General features: G+C 35.5%; 1 protein-coding gene across 7 annotated transcripts in view; it reads left to right on the forward strand.

Moving 5' to 3' along the window:
• Window positions 1-15,225, forward strand: part of EPB41L3 (erythrocyte membrane protein band 4.1 like 3) — a 157,886-nt gene extending 142,661 nt beyond the window's left edge. For 4 of the 7 annotated variants that reach the window (XM_070747579.1, XM_070747573.1, XM_070747574.1 and 1 more), the window contains exons 13-22: window positions 1,608-1,661; window positions 2,409-2,444; window positions 3,119-3,310; window positions 3,396-3,470; window positions 9,357-9,710; window positions 10,733-10,864; window positions 11,413-11,511; window positions 12,431-12,511; window positions 12,761-12,877; window positions 14,238-15,225. In XM_070747579.1, coding sequence (XP_070603680.1) covers window positions 1,608-1,661; window positions 2,409-2,444; window positions 3,119-3,310; window positions 3,396-3,470; window positions 9,357-9,710; window positions 10,733-10,864; window positions 11,413-11,511; window positions 12,431-12,511; window positions 12,761-12,871 — 1,134 coding nt within the window. In that variant the 3' untranslated portion in view covers window positions 12,872-12,877; window positions 14,238-15,225. Of the gene's footprint in view, window positions 1-1,607; window positions 1,662-2,408; window positions 2,445-3,118; window positions 3,311-3,395; window positions 3,471-7,411; window positions 8,108-8,584; window positions 8,708-9,356; window positions 9,711-10,732; window positions 10,865-11,412; window positions 11,512-12,430; window positions 12,512-12,760; window positions 12,878-14,237 lie in introns of all 7 variants that reach the window. The other 3 variants (XM_070747580.1, XM_070747578.1, XM_070747576.1) reach the window with 3 other exon arrangements.
• Window positions 15,226-17,919: the final 2,694 nt, after the last annotated feature.

Here is a 17,919-nt window from a genome sequence, read left to right on the forward strand (position 1 = left end):
GGAGATGTGGGAAGTGAGGTTAGGGAGTCATAACCCAATGTTTTTTAAGCAACTGGTCATTAAGCTGGGACTTCCTGTAAACATAATGAATGTGATACTTCTTTTTCCTGCATTGAGATAACAAGAGAATTAACCTAACAATGCTGCTGTTCATGGAGGCCTCACAGAAGAGTGGAGGGCCATCAGCTACTTTGGCCAGGGGTGTCTTGTCATCAGAGAGAGGAAAAAAGATGGTGACGGTCAGAAAGGATAGCAGAGTACCGGGCAACCAAAATGGCAGAGACGGATGGGTGGAGTGAGATTAATCTCACATAGCAGTCATAAATGGCCAACTTTTCAACACACGATTGTGGGGGTGCTGCAACAGCTGTAACTTTGAGGCCCAGTCGTAACTACCATTTGTTCAGTGACATTTTAATTTTGAACAATCACTGAATGAATAGTGATTAAGCAAAGACTACCTGTAGGCAAACTTGGTGATTGTTATTGCAACCCCAAAAGACTAATCCAATTGCATTATTTGCTCATGAAGAGATTCTGAACAATTGTAGAAGTAGGTGATCTGACACTGTCCAATTGTGTAGGCTTTCAATTCCTATACGTCCCAAACAGAATGACAAGGGATTGTGTAGATGTAGTCCAAAACATTTGGACTGCATGTTATTTATCTATCTACTTATATAAAATAACCAACATATTTCAATCCTCTGGATCATTGTATAGCTTGACTTTTTTTCATAATAACCCCATTCAATGTTTTATACATTTATTTTAAAGTATTTTTTAAAAATCTCTTTGTTGTTCATTTTGAGGCAGTATTAATAAAATTAAAGTATTCATGATACATATTAGGATGTATCAATGCTGGATGGATAATGCTGTGCTTTGTTTACTTTGATCATTTGTACTTTCTAAATGTTACTTAAAAGACATTGCTATGTTTTATAAACACTGATAGAAAATATAGATTTACATAACAAATTATTTTCTTGCAGCTAGATCATATTTCAGTGTTGAGAAATGTTAATTCTGTTCAAGATATAGCTAAATTCGTTCTGTTTGTGTGTTTGTTAAAACTTTGCTAATGCAGACAGCCTTAAAACCATGTGACAAAAAACCTTTGTGCAAATAAGGGGATAAAGTCAAAGGACTGTTATAATAGACGTGTTTATAGATTTTCTTTCTCTAAATGAACAAATTATACAACAATTATAGTACTGTACAGGGCTTCTTCTCCCCAAAATTATAGAGAAGGGCAATTGTGGCTCTCTTTAGAAAAAATAAAGGAAAATGCCTTGTTCTGATTAAGTTTTGTTTGGCTAACCAATGGCTTAATTGGTGTTTCTGCACATTGTAGAGAATTGTACAAGGTGATCCTTGTGTTCCACAATTTAATGATTCTGTGTAACACAAAAGCCCCTACCTTGATCTTAATGCTGTCTGATCTGTTGTTTTAGATGATGCTTCTTTTAAATTGTCTGGAAAATGCTTAAAATGCAACTCAGGAGAATGTAGATTTGACTATTCAACCTATGATTTTGTTGAATTACAAATTGGGTTCATTTCTTATTCTTGCTTTCTTCTTGGAACCTGGTTATATAACACAGACTGACAGTGAAAGGACTGACACTGCAGCAGATGGTGAAACCACTGCCACAGAGGTGTGTACCATTGCTTTGAATTTGTTGTCAAAGAATGTATCATGCATCTTAGCTATTCTGAATGTTAGCATAGTGGACCAGGTGATCACTTGACTGATTTTTGCAGCCTTATTTGAAAAGAAACCATCACAAAAACAACATATATGATAGGGGAAAATGTGCTCTTTCTGATGAAATAAAAATGAAGATGATTGAAGGTGAGAAAACAAAGAGCTCTGTTTCATCACCTTCAATCATCTTCATTTTTATTTCATTAGAAAGAGCACATTTTTTCCTATCATATATGTTGTTGTTTTGATGGGTCCTTTTCAAAGAAGGCTTCAATTTCACTTGGTCCACTTGACAAAGAATGACCCTATAGTTGATACCCCTTAGTAAGGAAAGCACTGTAGGATCGAATTGGCCAGGCAGTTACTATGCAAGGCAGGCCCTCCCTCACGTAACCAGGCCCTATGCCATGTAGGGAGATTTAAGTAGTTTTCTATATGAAAAAGTTTTCCACTAATTTCAGTTATCTCTGTTTATATATATATTCTGGCAACTCTCAAAACATTTTGAGATAGCTTTAAAACAGATGCATCTAGGTGGAGGTTTATGCCAGGAGAAGTTTTAGTATCTATTATATACAGTATGTTGTTTGTTCAATGAGTATGAACTCTTTAAAAATATCTGATGGTTATTACAGTCACTAAATGATTTTTATTAGTAAAATAATATTTTCTGTGTTTTTTCCCCCGACATAAACAGTCAGATCAGGAGGAAGATGGTGATCTCAAAGCACAGGCAAGTGAAAGAATTCCTTGCTTTTGGTGTGTATGTTGTCCTCCATGGCTAAACTGCTTGTATTCATTCATTTTCCCACAATATTTATAAACATTGCTTAGAACAGCATTTTCACATTCTTTGAATATTGTGGTCCTCACATTTCCCTTTCTTTTTCAGTTTTTTCAGAATAGTCTGATTAAGCGTATACAGGGTGAAAATGTGTATATCAAACATAGTAATCTTATGTTAGAGGTTGGTATGGGTATATATTAGTGCATGTATTCTATGTGTGTTTTAAATATAGTGATCAAGGTGTGAATTTGTATATGATGCATGATATGTGCATTTTTACTTGCTAATAAATCAAATGTTAAGATTACAAAGTACAGGGGCTCATGAAAGCATATTAACATACACTCAGTTGACAGAAAGTTTGGATTGGCTAGCAACTTCTAACATGAGTCCTACTTGGTGGCAAATGCTCTTGTCACATTGTTATGTGTGAAGTGTCCTAAGAACTTCTGTTCACCTCTCCTTTAAAACATCAGTTTGCCAAGAGTGTTGTGTTAGTGCTGTGAACAGTTAATCTCATCAAGGCTTTTTTGCTGTTTAACTTAGGAAATTTATTTGTTTTTCCTTTGTGTCATTTCATTAAAAAAAAAAATATGCTGGGCTCCCTTTTTCAAAACCAGGAATTAGATAAAAGCCCGGAAGATCTGATAAAACACCAGACCAATATAAGTGAGCTGAAACGGACATTCTTAGAAACCACTACAGATATCTCAGGGACTAATGAATGGGAAAAGAGACTTTCAACATCCCCGGTCCGGCTTGCTGCAAGACATGAAGAAGCCCCTATGATTGAACCACTTGTGCCTGACGAGGTGAGTGCTTATCTGTCTATTTTCCAAAAATCTATACTTCAACAACCTCCTCATGGATTTTAATGATAGATATCTTGTCCTGTAGACCAAAGAAGATAAAGAAAAATGTGAAAAACGTATATTTTTACAGAAGGAAAGCACGGCCTTTGTTGATTCTCAGGTAAAAAGAAAGTTTCTATTTTTCTTACTGAAAGATGCTACATCTTAAAGTGATAATTTGATAAATACATCACATTTCTTTTGGCAATTCATTTTTAAAAGCTCGGTTAATATGTCACAAAGGTTTCTGATTTAGATTTGTTTTCCGATTTCATTGCATTTTAGGTTTTCAGAGCTTAGGATCTCATTCTCTGGACATCTGCATATATACATGTTTAAACATCTCAGTGAAAATAATAAATAATATTAGCATCCATTTTATTGTAACATTTTTAAAAAAATCAGATCTGCTTCTAACATTACAGCAAATATATTTTCCTGATGTGTTTATAGTAAAGAAGCATGCTTATTAAAATATTGCGTGAACTTCTTCATTCTTATGTATGCAATTTTCATTGTGCATGTAGAATCTTCATAAATGGCAGCAAAAATCAAATCTGTATAGAAATATGTTTTTATAGAAATAGGATAGGATACTGCTGATGGATGTACTTCACCTACTCTTGAATAGCTTGAATTCAGAATTCTAGAATTCAGAAGATGCATTTCTGGCCTTAATGCAAATAAACTAGGTTGACTGGAAATGCTCACAAACATTTCTAATATTATCTACTGTATTTCCATATATGCATTCAGGTAAGGAGAATAAGAGTTGTAAGGTGATCCTACGCTATAAACTTAAATCATTTTTAAATGAGAAGATACTGAGCTTAAATGAGCTAGAAAAAGAATTCACCATTACCTCCCCAAAGTATATGATTATACAAATAGCAGAATCTTGAGGTGCTTTTAGAATATTTTCAATTATTCGATCTCAAATCTGCAATATTAGAGAGGGGATCCCAGTGTTACTGTCTTTCACTTGTAATTCTGTCTTTCTAATCATCTGCTTTTCATCTCTTTTTCTTAACTAAATGTTGAGGAAAGTGACAAGCTGTACCAGGAAATTTGATTAGTAACATTATGAATTATCATTCAAGAGCACTGTTAAATATATGTTCTTGGAAGTATATGAAATCAGCATATACTTGCAATTGAATCATGTATTGATTAGTTATATAAATGTATTTATATAATGTATTGATTATTTATATAAATTTACAAAATGCATTAAGTAATTACTGAATTTTTCAGTATATAAGACACACCGGTGTATAAGACGCAACTAGATTTTAGGGGAGGGAAAGTATTCTAAAGCAAATGGTGCAGTATTATATTATTTAATAAAATAGCAGTGTAGCAGAATACTTTTTACAACCATGTATACTTTTTACAACCATGTACACTTTTTACAAACTTCAAACTTGACAGCTTCAAGACTTGTGGACTTCAACTCCCAGAACTCCCAGAAATGGGAATTGAACTCCACAAGCCTTAAACTTGTCAGATTTGAAGACTCTTGCACTTCTAACCCCTAACTCAAACAAATAAACAAAACAAACAAGTACAATTCATTTTGTTAGTTGTTCCTTTCATTACAGAAATGGCTAGCGATGGAATCATTTACAATTACAGTTCCCTGCTGAGGTTGCCTTAATATTACAATTATACCACAAATGAAGTACATGGAAATATATGGTGATGATGATAAACCTGAAATACTCCTTAAAAGGAGTGTTTCTAGAGCTGAGACCTCCACCCTTGGCAACTTTTAAGAGTTGTGAACTACAACTCCCAGAGTTCCTCAGCCACCTTTGCTGGCTGAGGAACTCTGGCAGTTGAAGTCCACAAATCTTAAAGTTGCCAAGTTTGGAGACCCCCATTTTAGAGCACTAAAAATTCAGCTAAACTCCCGTTTTCCTTGAGAGAGAGAAGGTTTAAGAAGCTGCAAGATTTACCAGGGAGTTATAAACTGGGAACACACCTTATTCCCTCTCCCCCTTATCTATTCTTATCTTTTCATTCCCACGATAATCCAATGTTTTGGTTGGGCCACTCAGATGAGAAAACCGGCTTGCTTCCGACCGGAAGTGCTTGGAACAGTGTGGGCTTTGCGCTTTTCTCTATGGCAGCGTGAAGTACCCTTGTTTTCTTCTCTGGCAGGTCCTGGGATACGGGCTTGTTCATGGAAAGGCAGCTGCGAGGGACAATCTTATTCTCCCCTTTGCTGTGTTTCCATGGCAAGCAGGAGCCGCGGCGGTGGCGCTTGGGAGCATAAATGAGCCCGCCCTCCAGGACTTGGCAGACTTTTCTCTTCAGCTGCCTTTCCATGGCGGGAGGGACAGGTCCTGGGATATGGGCTCGTTCAGTCTCCCAAGTGCCGCCTCCACCGCTGCCACCATGAAAACCGGCGGCAGTGCTTGGGAGCCTGAATGAGCCCACTCTCCGCAGGGGCACCTTGGAGTGCCTTCGCAGTGGTCAGTGAAGGTGCTGCAAGCAAAGGGCGCCAGCTGCAGAATTCCTGAGCTGAGGCAGCTTTGCTCGGAGCACCTTCGCCGACTACTGCGCCCTCCCAAAAGCCCCCCCCCAAGGCAGGTGATTGGGGTGGGGGCTGATGGAGCCAAGTCCCATCCGCCGGATGATTGAAGCTGCCCTGCACGCTCCTTCGCTGGCTGGATGCCATGCACCCCACTCATCCCTGGGTCCGAGCTTCCGGCCTCCAGCCGATGACTGACGGGCAGCAGCCACTGCTGCTGGGACAGTGCCGGCAGGGACCCTGGGAGGAACGCCCAGAAAGCCCGCTGCTGGGCAGCTGTGGCGGGGCGCACAGCGGCAGCAGGTGTCCCTTCAACATATCCAGCTGGCGGAGGAGTCTGCGTGGAAGCTTCAATCATCCGGCGGGATGGGGCTCGGCTCCATCAGCCCCCACCCTAATTTCCCGCCTGCGGCGCGTCTTTGGGAGGGCACAGCGGTCAACGAAGGCGCTCCGAGTAGAGGACGCCAGCTGTAGATTTCCCGAGCTGAGACAGCTTTGTTCAGAGCGCCTTTGTCGACCGCTGCGCCCTCCCAAAGGGGCCCCGAAGGCAGGAGATTGGGGTGGGGGGGGGTCTAATGGAGCCAAGCCCTATACCGTCGGATGATCGAAGCTGCACCACGGGCTTCTCCGCCAGCTGAATGCATTGAGGTGACACCCACCCACTTCTCCAAAGCTGCTGCCACGCGCCCCACTCATCCCCGGAGTCAAGCCGCCGTCCTCCAGCTGACAACTGCCAGGTGGCCTTGGGGATAGCCCCCGCAGCTGCTGATCCCCGACCCACATCCGGTGTATAAGACGCAGCTGTTTTTTGATGCAGCTTTTTGAGGTAAAAAGGGGTGTCTTATACACCGAAAAATACAGTAAGAATTAATGACTTCTGTGTAACATTGGCAGTATTTTAGAGAGTACAAAATATTTTAATAAGCAGAATTGTTCATATCCATTTATTTTATTCACCTCCAAAATATTTTAAATTGTTTCAAGCATATAACTTCACATAATTTGGTTTGAATTATTAAATTACATTTTCTGATATTTGGAGAGTGGTTTATTTCTCCCAATGTCTCTACTTTGCAGAGTTTTGTGTGGAAGAAAATTAAAAACCAAATGATTTTCACCCCCTAGCTAGCATTTTTTGAAAATGTATAAAATATTAAGATTATTTATTTATTTATTTTATTTGTCATACAAATATAGTATTGTATTGTAGTATGTTTAACCTAATATAAGTATAAAGTAGAGATAGAAAAGATAAAAAAGACATTAGGACAGGAAGGGTAGGCACAAAGGTGCACTTATGCACGCCCCTTACTGTATAGTGTGGTACCCCTTGCTGTATAATGTATTAAACTTAGCTGTCACAAGTTGAAGTATTCATCTTGCCTTCTGGCTTATGAAAAGACTTTTAAAATGTGGATGTTCATAAGGTAGCTATTGTAATCACCTAAGGGGTGTAATATTTTAGTTTCCTGGCATAGAATTAACCGCTTAGTTGTTCTAATTGAGTTTTTATATTTCAAATATAGGGCACTGATGAATGGGTTATTGTAGACAAAGTACCCATTGAGGTAGTTGATGGTGAATCGAAAACCATTGTGACATACAAATTAATGACTGTGAGCAGTAAAACTGGTGACATCCCACCCGAGCTTTTAAAACACAGTGTCACTGACATACAGAGCTTTGAGGACTTGGAAAATGAATTGCTCTCAAAAGATGACAATAAGCAGAAAATGTACACCTTAGGAAAATCCTATGATACTGTTTCTGGGAAAATTGTAACCATGACCACTAAAGTAAAAGAGGGAGAAAAATCACCTCCAAACATAAAGATGGCAATGCCAGAATCTGTGAAAATCATTCCTCTAGTAGCAGAATATGAAATTCTAGAACCAGTAACGGATGAGAAGGCCAGAAGATTATCTGATGCCAAAAGGAGGGTCTCTGAGTCCTTGACACCAATTAAAGAAGCAGACTCCCGACTCCAAAGTCCAGAAGAAGAAAATGTGAAAAAAACACCGAAGGCAGACCAAGATTTGCAGCTGCCCGATCCGCTGGGAAGTATACAGACAGCTAAAGCTGAGAAATCGCTGGAAAGTGAACAACTGAAAGGAGAGGCTTTTGGTTGGAAAACTAAACCTGAGAGGAAACATGGCAGAGATCCACCTTTTACCATTGCTACTGCTCACTATGTCACTGAGTCATCAGCATCAAGAGTAGTGGTAACATACAACTTTGACCCAGTTTAACAAAGCATGACTTTTTTAGACAATATTCTGCACTATCCTGCCTCTTTAGTCCTTTTTGCTGCTTGGCCTTATTTTGACAGCAGCCAACCCAGCTTTTTTTATTATTTCTTCATGATTTAAGTCAATTAACACAGTACAAAGCTGACATTAGGCATTTAAACTAAAGATCAGTCTTACTGAAATGTAGTATGCTTCTATTGCTTGTTTTTGAAGAGAAAATAATGCTTTACAAGACCAGCAGAATCCTAGTGCTAACCACTTGCTTGTTTGTATTACTGCTTGTGTTCAGTACAGACTTGTGCTAATTTATTTTCCATTATTTTCTCTTTGTAACCCTGCCACATTTCCTCCTCTCCTTTGTCCTTGTGTCAATTAACATAAACTTTGTGTGTGTCTGTTTCTCTTTCTGTGTCCATATGCCTATGACTATATATTTCTCTGTCTGTTTAGACAAAACAACTCTCCGATGAAAAAACTTTGGATGATTCTGGTATCTTCACATTAATAGAATCTGCAAGAAAACCAACTGAGTTCATAGGAGGGGTTACAGCTACTTCACATAGCTGGGCACAGGTGGCCATCTGATTCATCTTTAGATTTTAGTGGTTATCTCTTGATGGGTCCTAGTATTATTTTAAACACGGAGTTTTCCTTTAATATTTTGCACACCTTTAGGATCTTCATGGAAAATATTAATGCACATCCCTTCATAAAACTGTACATTTAAACTTGAAGAAATTCAGAAATGGGAGGTAGTAGTTAGTTTGTTATTCTTGAGATATAATTTAAGTGTATGAAAGATAAAATTGGACTTCGTATTTATTAATGATATGCAGATATCCAGATTTAAAGGGCAGAATATAATTTGGAACATGCAAGGATGTGAACGTACATGTCAGGTACATCTTAAGGCACTTCCATCTTTTTCCTGATCACATGATCATGCTACAGCAGGATCCGATTTGTGTTACTTTTGAAGCATTTTATATTTTAATAGGTAGTCCAAGCATGCCATGTGTAAATCTAAATCATATTTTGCCCTTCAAACTGAGGTTTCTTCAGAACCGTAGTCCTTATAACAGAAATCACATGGAATTTCTGACCGCTTGGATCACCTGCACACAAAATAAAAGCATGCAAACCAAACCCTTGATCAAGTTTGACGGTCTTTAATAGTAGATTTTATTCATTAACGTTTAATATTAACTTGCCTTTCCTGCAGCGAACAGAAACAAAAGCTGACGAGGAAAAGAAAGCAGAGGAGGAACAGCAGGAAGCCATCAAGAAGGTTGTGCAGGAAAATTTAATAGTCAAGGAGAAACATGTGATGAGTTTGCATGCAAGTGAGGATGCTGCTAAATTGGCTGGCCTTCAGCTAGATGCTACAGCACAGACAATATCTCATGTGGCTTCTAGCATCAAAGGGAAAGAGGGCTCTGCTATCACTGAGGGGGCTAAAGAGGAAAAAGCTGCAAGCCAACAGGAAGAAACTGCTACCATTTCTCATGACCTAGAAGAGGAGCAGAGTAAATCAGCCCATATTTTGAATATCCAAGAAAGCAAACCTCTTTTTGAGGTAATGAAACACATTTAATTTGCTAATTCTGAACAAAAAGATAAACTACCATATACTTCTTTAAGGAAGTTAAGCAATGCATCTAACATTGTTATTGTGAGCAGTTTGTTTCTTAAGGCAGCTTCATGTGTGTTTGTTCTTCACTTGTATGGCTTGCAAGCTCAACTTCTCCATTTCATTAATTGTCACTATTTGGTTTAGTATGAAATTTAAATGTGGTGTCATGGTTACTCTATGGTTATGGCTAGCAGCCTGAATAATTGTAGTTGTGAGTACAGCCAGGGCTTCCCTTGATGTGTGAATAAAGATGAACGTCTAACTTAATGTAAAATAGCACATGTGCACCCAAAGCTGGATGCAGAAATTCTTTTTCATAGTGTTATCTGCTGCTTCATTTTCTTCCATCTCGCCCAACTGGTATACATGCAGATGTTAAAAACAAAGCTTGTTTTCCATTTAACTCCTGGGGCTCTTTGCAGATCACATTGAACATTTTAAAAATTAACCAGGAAGCAACACAGTGCTTCTTTACATGCATGCGTCTTGATATTTGTTGCAATGATAATTTTTACATTTATTTTTTAATTTACTTTTTAGCATCATATGCACTCTTTAAGAAGCATTTTGGACTTAGAAATACAGCTTAATGCTGATACTAGAACATATTTTATTAGAGCAAGGAGTGAAGTACTATCTTTCATGGAAAAATTACTACCTGTGAAATTATTTAAACATTTCCCAATTGATTTATTAGAATATTCTAATTGTAAACTGCCATATATGCAGTCTTTTCAACCCTGTTATAACTATTTAAAGAAAAATAACCTACACAGAGAAAATATATACTATTTAAATATGTTCTCAATTTAATATAAATAATGGTAAAAATGCTATTTAGGTGTAAATTTGTATACTTTTAAGATATTTCTTTTTATGCACGAGGATTCATTTACATTTTACTCTGGAATACTAGAAGATCAAACAATTTTAATGTCTCCTACGTTTACATTTCATTGGAACAGTCAACCATTATGAAGACTGAGGCAGTCAGTTTTGACAGTACTTCTCCAGGTGGAGAGAAATTGGAAATTTCTATGAAAGAAGTACCAGTTGTCCATACTGAAACAAAAACTATTACATATGAATCATCAGAGGTAAGGTACTAAAATAAAAAGATTAGAAAAACAAGCATATTCTACAAACAACATTTGCACTGAAAAATTAAATTAAATTTGGAATTAAAATCCTCTAATAATGGTTTAAGACCAATTCTCCATCATGAGTGGAGCTATCATCCAGGATGGGATGAGGTCAACCCTTTCTGGATGATAGCTTCACACCTACGAGAATGGACATATCAGGTAGGACCAACATTCCATTCCAATCTTATTTTTTTTTAAAATAATAGATCATTGGTTCGCATGATGTAAATATTTTTAAATATTGGTTGAACAAGTTGTTAGTGTAAGAACATTAAAATATTGAATACATGACAGGTACCTTTGCAATGAATAAACAGATAGATTAAAGAATAAAAGATGCATACAACATTGCTAGTAGTCATTTTTGTCTGGTACGCAGTCCTAGACAAGTGGACAATTTGAAAGACTATTGAAAGAAATTTACATAATAGAATGTTTGCCAACTTTATAGAAATAACTCCAATGTTAAATGCATTTATCATTTCATTTTTTTTTCTTAGGTGGATTCTAGTGCTGACTCTGACCCAGGAGTTCTGATGAGTGCACAGACTATTACTTCTGAAACTACTAGTACTACAACTACTACACATATCACCAAAGTAGGTGTATCAATAATTTGTTTTATTTAAAATAGGCATAGGTTTATTCTTAAATATTTAAATATATGAGGAAGATAGCAATGGAAGTAATCATTTACTTGTTCACCATGGAAGAGAAGCCATAACTAGGTTTGCTTTTTATGGCTTAGTCTTTTTAATATATGTGTGTGTGTGTGTGTGTGTGTGTGTGTGTGTGTTTATATATATATATATATATATATATATATATATATATATATATATATATATATATATATATGTGTATATGTGTATATGTATATGTGTGTATATATATATATATATATATATATATATATATATATATATATATATATATATATATATATATATATATATATATGCTTTACAATAAATTAAAAACTTAAATTAAAACCTCATCCAAAGTTCTTTATAAACCAACTTAGGAATAATATTCAACAACACACTTACATCTTTTAAGTTTTAATTCCTTTAACAATATTAAGAACATTAAATCCTTACAGAATTTCCTGGGGCATATATCCAAATCATATGCATTAATGCGCTTTTCAGAGTATTGCATCATCAGCATAAATAGATAACTATCATTTTTTAAATGTCTGGTGATACATCTATCCAATAAATTCCAAAAAGTGTCGTTCATGATGTAACTTTCTATCTTTTTTTTAACCTTTGAGATCAGAAACTTATTTCTATCACACATGCACATGGTTCACTTTCACATTTTGTATTCTGAAAATTAAACAGCATATCAATCACATGTATTATTTAAATGCAGAGTGCCATTTTGTGTTTAGCAAGCTGCCTTTAAAAAGGAAGCATGGAACATAGAGGCAAAAATGTTCTAATTTCTGAGAGGGGAAAAAGTACCTTTGACGACAGTATCTTGAAGCCTTAGTTATTTTTTTCCCCCTTTAAGACAGTGAAAGGAGGCATTTCAGAGACAAGAATTGAAAAGCGAATTGTGATAACGGGTGATGCAGACATTGACCACGATCAGGTATGATATGTAAGCTTCTAAAATTAGCTCCAAAGTAGTCTATTTTATGTAAACCTAAAAGTATGTTTTAGTGTCAGCAGGTCTTTAAAATATATTGCAATTCGGTTCAAATGTAAAATGTCTATTTTGAGTCACATTTCTTCATTTGGAAATTGTAAATTTAATCATGACTCTCTCTTCACCTTGCTACTGATCATGCATGTTCCACCCCCTTTTCCTTTCTGCCCTTCTGTGGTTTCCTTATGCTAGGCGCTGGCTCAGGCAATTAAAGAGGCCAAAGAGCAGCACCCTGACATGTCAGTGACCAAAGTAGTGGTACATAAAGAGACAGAAATCACACCAGAAGATGGGGAGGATTGACTACAGGTAAGAGGACTAGATTTTTTCCAGGCACTCACAGACTGGCATGTAACAAAGACCATTCCTTCTCCCTGAACCCATCATTAATCCTTTCTATTTATTCTTTCTGGCATTGGTACTATGTTTTGTACAAAAAAGAAGAAGAACAATTTGGCTATTTAGATTAACTTTATGGAGTAGTTAACATTTTTTTTTATATTAATGCCAGTTAGAGAAATAGGAGAAACCCATTTGCTTGTGTCTGCTTGCTAGTTGCTATGCATTTTCCATGAAGTAGCTCTGTAAGTTGACAGTCCTGAAGATTGCTTATGCAGAGTTTGTGGGCAAAGGAAGCATTTTCTCTAATTGTAAAATACTGCCTGAGAAAGCTTGCAAGTTATGTTGAACTGAAATACCAATATTTTATGTTTTGACTGCAATGTTGTTTGTTAATGAATCTTTTTTTAAACTGTTCATTTTCTAAATTTCCTAATAAGGTTTGACAATTTTTATGATTGTTTCTTAAAAGGAGACAATAACATTCAATATTTTGCTGCTGTGATTGAATAAAGGCATGCCGGCAAATTCTTGCAAAATTAGCATTGGAGTGTTAAATGCAGTTACTTTATGCATGTGCTAGAATATGTTTCGCATACTAACCTGCTATTGCAACTTTTAGCAATACAAAAGTTGAATATTGTGTGTAAAATAGAAGAGATGGCTTTTATTTTGATTGAACTACTAGTATAATCTTAATTTCAAACAAGTTTTATTCATGTCAATATAAATTACAGTATGTGTTACTGCATGACACCATTAGCATTTTCAAAAATCAGTTGCTGTAGCTTAACAATATGTGAGGAAGTTGAAAACAAGAGAAGGAGGAATAAAGAAAGATGAGTCTTGGAGTATGAGAAGAGCCTGAATAACAGTTGAAATCTATGGAATTGTTTATAGAAGAACATTTGGGAATTACAAATACATATAGCAGTTATTTTTATAGGGATGTTACCTATGTTATTAACTTACATTGAATCAAAGCCTTTTCTACATGACCAGTAATAATCACTCTGCTAGTGATCCCAAATATCAAATCTTTCTACTTCCTATATTTGATGTCCTTTCACTACAGATGCCAATAATTTAATCTGGAACATTTTTTTATGAATACGTATAGATTTGCCATTATAAAGGCTCTCATTAAAGAGGACCATCAATATAATAGTATAGATTTTCAGAAAATAGAGATCTGAACTCAACTTACTATGTTTATGACTCATTGCGTAAGAGTTCTTTTGTATAGAAATATTTGCAATTCTTTTTGTGACTTTATTTACTATTTTATATTTATTATTGATGGAATTTAACTATACTCTTTCTACTGCAGGATTAGAGTAGCTTTCTTATGAATTTCACCAATGGGAATATCAGAGCCTATATGGAGTCTTGGTTCTAACCCAGCTGACTTGCATCTCTCCAGAGAAATTTTCAATATGGAAGATTTTGATTTTAATTGCTAATTAAGGACACTGGCAGAAATTCCCCAGATACAGCAATTTGAATCAGCTTTAATAATCTAATAATTGCATGAAACAACAAATTACAAAAAGCAGCATTTTTATTTTCCTAAATCAACTTTACATCTAAATGGCACGTTCATCAACAGTTAAAAAAATTATATTATGCTACACATAAAACAGCTCATGCCTTTACTATTATTGAAAGTCTAAACACAAGTTTCTTGGGTTGCACAAAGTTTGTTTAGGGGAAATCAAGATCACACTACAATAGTAGAAGCTGTACAGGTACTATATATATATGTTTTATTACATTAGATGTGCCAATAACATACTTTATTCAACAAATAACTTGAATCATATACTTGTTATAATTTGGTTTTATTCTTGTTATATAAACAATGGTGAATCTCTAATCTTATTTAAATGCTTATAAAATATGCTTTGTTTATCTGATTTGGAACCCTTAATAGCTAATGATTTTTAGAATTGTTAAAGTTAGAAATCCTGCTGTCACTTTTCTAAAGTCTCAATCTATAAATTTGCATTGTGATTATTTTAAATAAAATGTATATTTTCCTTAGCATCTCAGATATGTTCATCTCAAAATGTGATTTTTCAAAACCAAGTCCTGTCCACTCTCCGAGAAAAATGTTTCTTTTGCAAGCCTAGTCTGTGTTCCTTACTTAGCTCAGAGTTAAGCCTTAAACTGTACAGAACACTTGCAAAACATTATTTCATTTTTATTATCACATCAGTTTAAAGGGATCCTATGTTCTTTATGCTGTCAGTTTCATCACAATACATGGCGAATGTATGTTTCTGCATAGTAAAATAAAAGTGGTAAATGCACCTAAATTTGTACTGGTCTGTGTCTAAAACTGTTTTTGCTATATTTAAATGTTGCTACTATTTGTATAATATCAAAGGCATTTATTATGTTAAAGAGATGTTCTTTCATACAATCTCAATATGGTTTAGGTAGGTACAAATAGAAGATCAGGAAAAAATGAAAAAAATTGTAAAGATTAATTGTTCAATTTTGTACATAGATCTTCCATTTGATTTCTTCTGTATTATATATGTTAATGTGTTTCATGTAAGTTTAATAAGAAACATGATCAACAAAATGTTTTTGAACATTAGATTCAAAAAATAGTTTTGTATTTTATATTATAAATTAGCCAAAATGCTCCAAATGCTTTATTGGAAGAATTCAATATGTGTTTTGTGATCAATCAGTGAAATGCTGAAGTATTGTGCCTTTGATGTTTGAATTTAGTTGCTCATTTACAATACAGGCATGATATCTTTCACTGAAGAGAAGATATAATAAACTTCATTTAATAGGCTTTGAAATAATGGAGTATCTAAAATGTTATTTTTGTCAATAATAACAGTATACACACACACTGTCCAGCTCAAGTACAGGATCCTTGAACAAAGGCTAGAATAGAAGCCTTTCTTCAAAGAAAGGGATAGAATAAGTATTATGAAATAAAAAAGAGAAAATTATAGGGTCTTTTGCAGGTCTGGAACCACACGTCCAGTTTATATGTTCATTGCCTACTACCTATTATATGCTGTATTTTTCAGAGTATATGGTCTCATTTTGGGGCTCCTAAGTCCTCCCTGGGTAACGCTTTGCCCTTCTTGGCCCCCAGAAGCACTCTGCACACCAAAAAATGGGCGTGGTTTTGGTGAAAACTGGACACGTAGATCGTTTGGGAGGCCAAAATGGGTCTGTTTTTGGCCTGCAAAGTGCTTCTGAGGGTCATGGAGGTGAAAACAGGGGACATGGCTTTATTTTTCTCTTCCTCTAAATCTAGGTGCATCTTATAGTCCAAAAACTACAATAATTAGAAAACAAATTACAGAGTTAATTTGTGGCTAAATATTTTACTCTGTAAATAGCGATAAATCATAAGCTTTTACTCACACTGTATTACTATAGAAACTTTCAATGATGACAGAAAGTTGCTTTATTGTAAGTACAATTGAAGCCATGTAGTCAAAAGATTATTCCATTGCAGAACATAAAAACCAACCATAATTACAGCATTTATTTCGTCCAGAGTTTAGGAAAAGGACCTTGTCTAGATGCCCTTTACTTCTACCTGTTTGTATTAATGGAAATGAGGCCATTCTCTTCCTAGCCTTAATAGTAGGAGATTACGTCCCCTCAGAGAACCATTCAGTTTTAGCCTTATAAAAGTACGTTAGTTTTAGCCTTATAACAGTAACCACTGTAAGTGCAGTGTTGTAATAATCAGAGGAAGTGGTTTTAAAAAGGTCAAGCTATTATAAAAAATGGATGTTTTATCATTAAGAAAAGTCAAAATATGCTTCTATTTGACATGTTAGTGGTTTTGGCCATTACAGTTACTTGTAATCTATTGGAATTAGTTCTGTGTTTACTTGGTTTTGTTAAATGTGATAATTTATTTTTCAAGAGCCCTAATGGTGCAGAGGTTAGAATGCAGCATTGCAGGCAAACACTGCCCACAGCCTGGAGTTCGACCTTGATAGAAAGCTCAGGGTGGAGTCAGCCTTCCGAAGGCGGTAAAATGAAAACTCAGATTATTGGGAGCAATATACTGACATTTTAAACTTCCCAAAAAGAGCTATAAAGCATTGTGGTATATAAGTCTTAAGTGCTTTTGCTAAAGCTAAAGTGTTACTTTTCATAATTTATTGAGTACTCATATCTTTAAAATAAGTACAAAAATAGATACTTAGTTTATTCAGCACATTTTCCAACAAGTTTTAATATATGTCACTTTAATATATTTCAAAAGTTCTAGCTATATATATTATATATACCGTATTTTTTGGAATATAAGACACATCGGAATATAAGACGCACCTTAGTTTTTGGGGAGGAATATAGGGGAAAGAATCTGCTTACCAGATATTCATCTGGCTAGCATCTTTAGTCTGGTCTGCTTCAGCACATTATTTTATCCCCTGGTTAGGGCTTTTAAAAAACCTTATTCAAAGAGAGTAACAATGAAAGAGCTTGTAAGCCAGCAAGAGCTGGGAACATCGTTGGCACCTGGTTAGGGCTGGAAATAAACATTTGGAGCAAGTTAGAGCAATGAAAAAACACTGCAAAAACTTAGAGCTTGGAAAACATTCTTCACAAAGAACCTGCAAGGTAAGAGCTGGGAAAATCTTTAGCCCCTAGTTGGAGCTGGGGGGAAAACCTTTAAAAAAAGCTACATTCAGGGCATAAGACACACTTGAATTTTCAGCCTCTTTTACGGAGGAAAAAGGTGTGTCTTATATTCCAAAAAATACGGTATATACAGTACAGTATATTGAATGATATAATTGTAAACATTTTACAAAAGATTAAATTCTACTTAACACAATTCACAATGACACCCAATTTTAGTAGATTTAAGGGTATCCATTATTCCCAAAAGCCTCTGAATCAAAATATGAGTCATTTGGATGTTATGTAATTTGAACAGTTTATATTGGAGTTTATTGTGTCCAAACTCCATTTAGTTAAAGTATGATAAATTAAAGTTGCACTTACTTGCAAGT

Source organism: Erythrolamprus reginae, chromosome 3 (genome assembly GCF_031021105.1).
Source record: "Erythrolamprus reginae isolate rEryReg1 chromosome 3, rEryReg1.hap1, whole genome shotgun sequence".
Taxonomy (NCBI): Eukaryota; Metazoa; Chordata; class Lepidosauria; order Squamata; family Dipsadidae; genus Erythrolamprus; species Erythrolamprus reginae.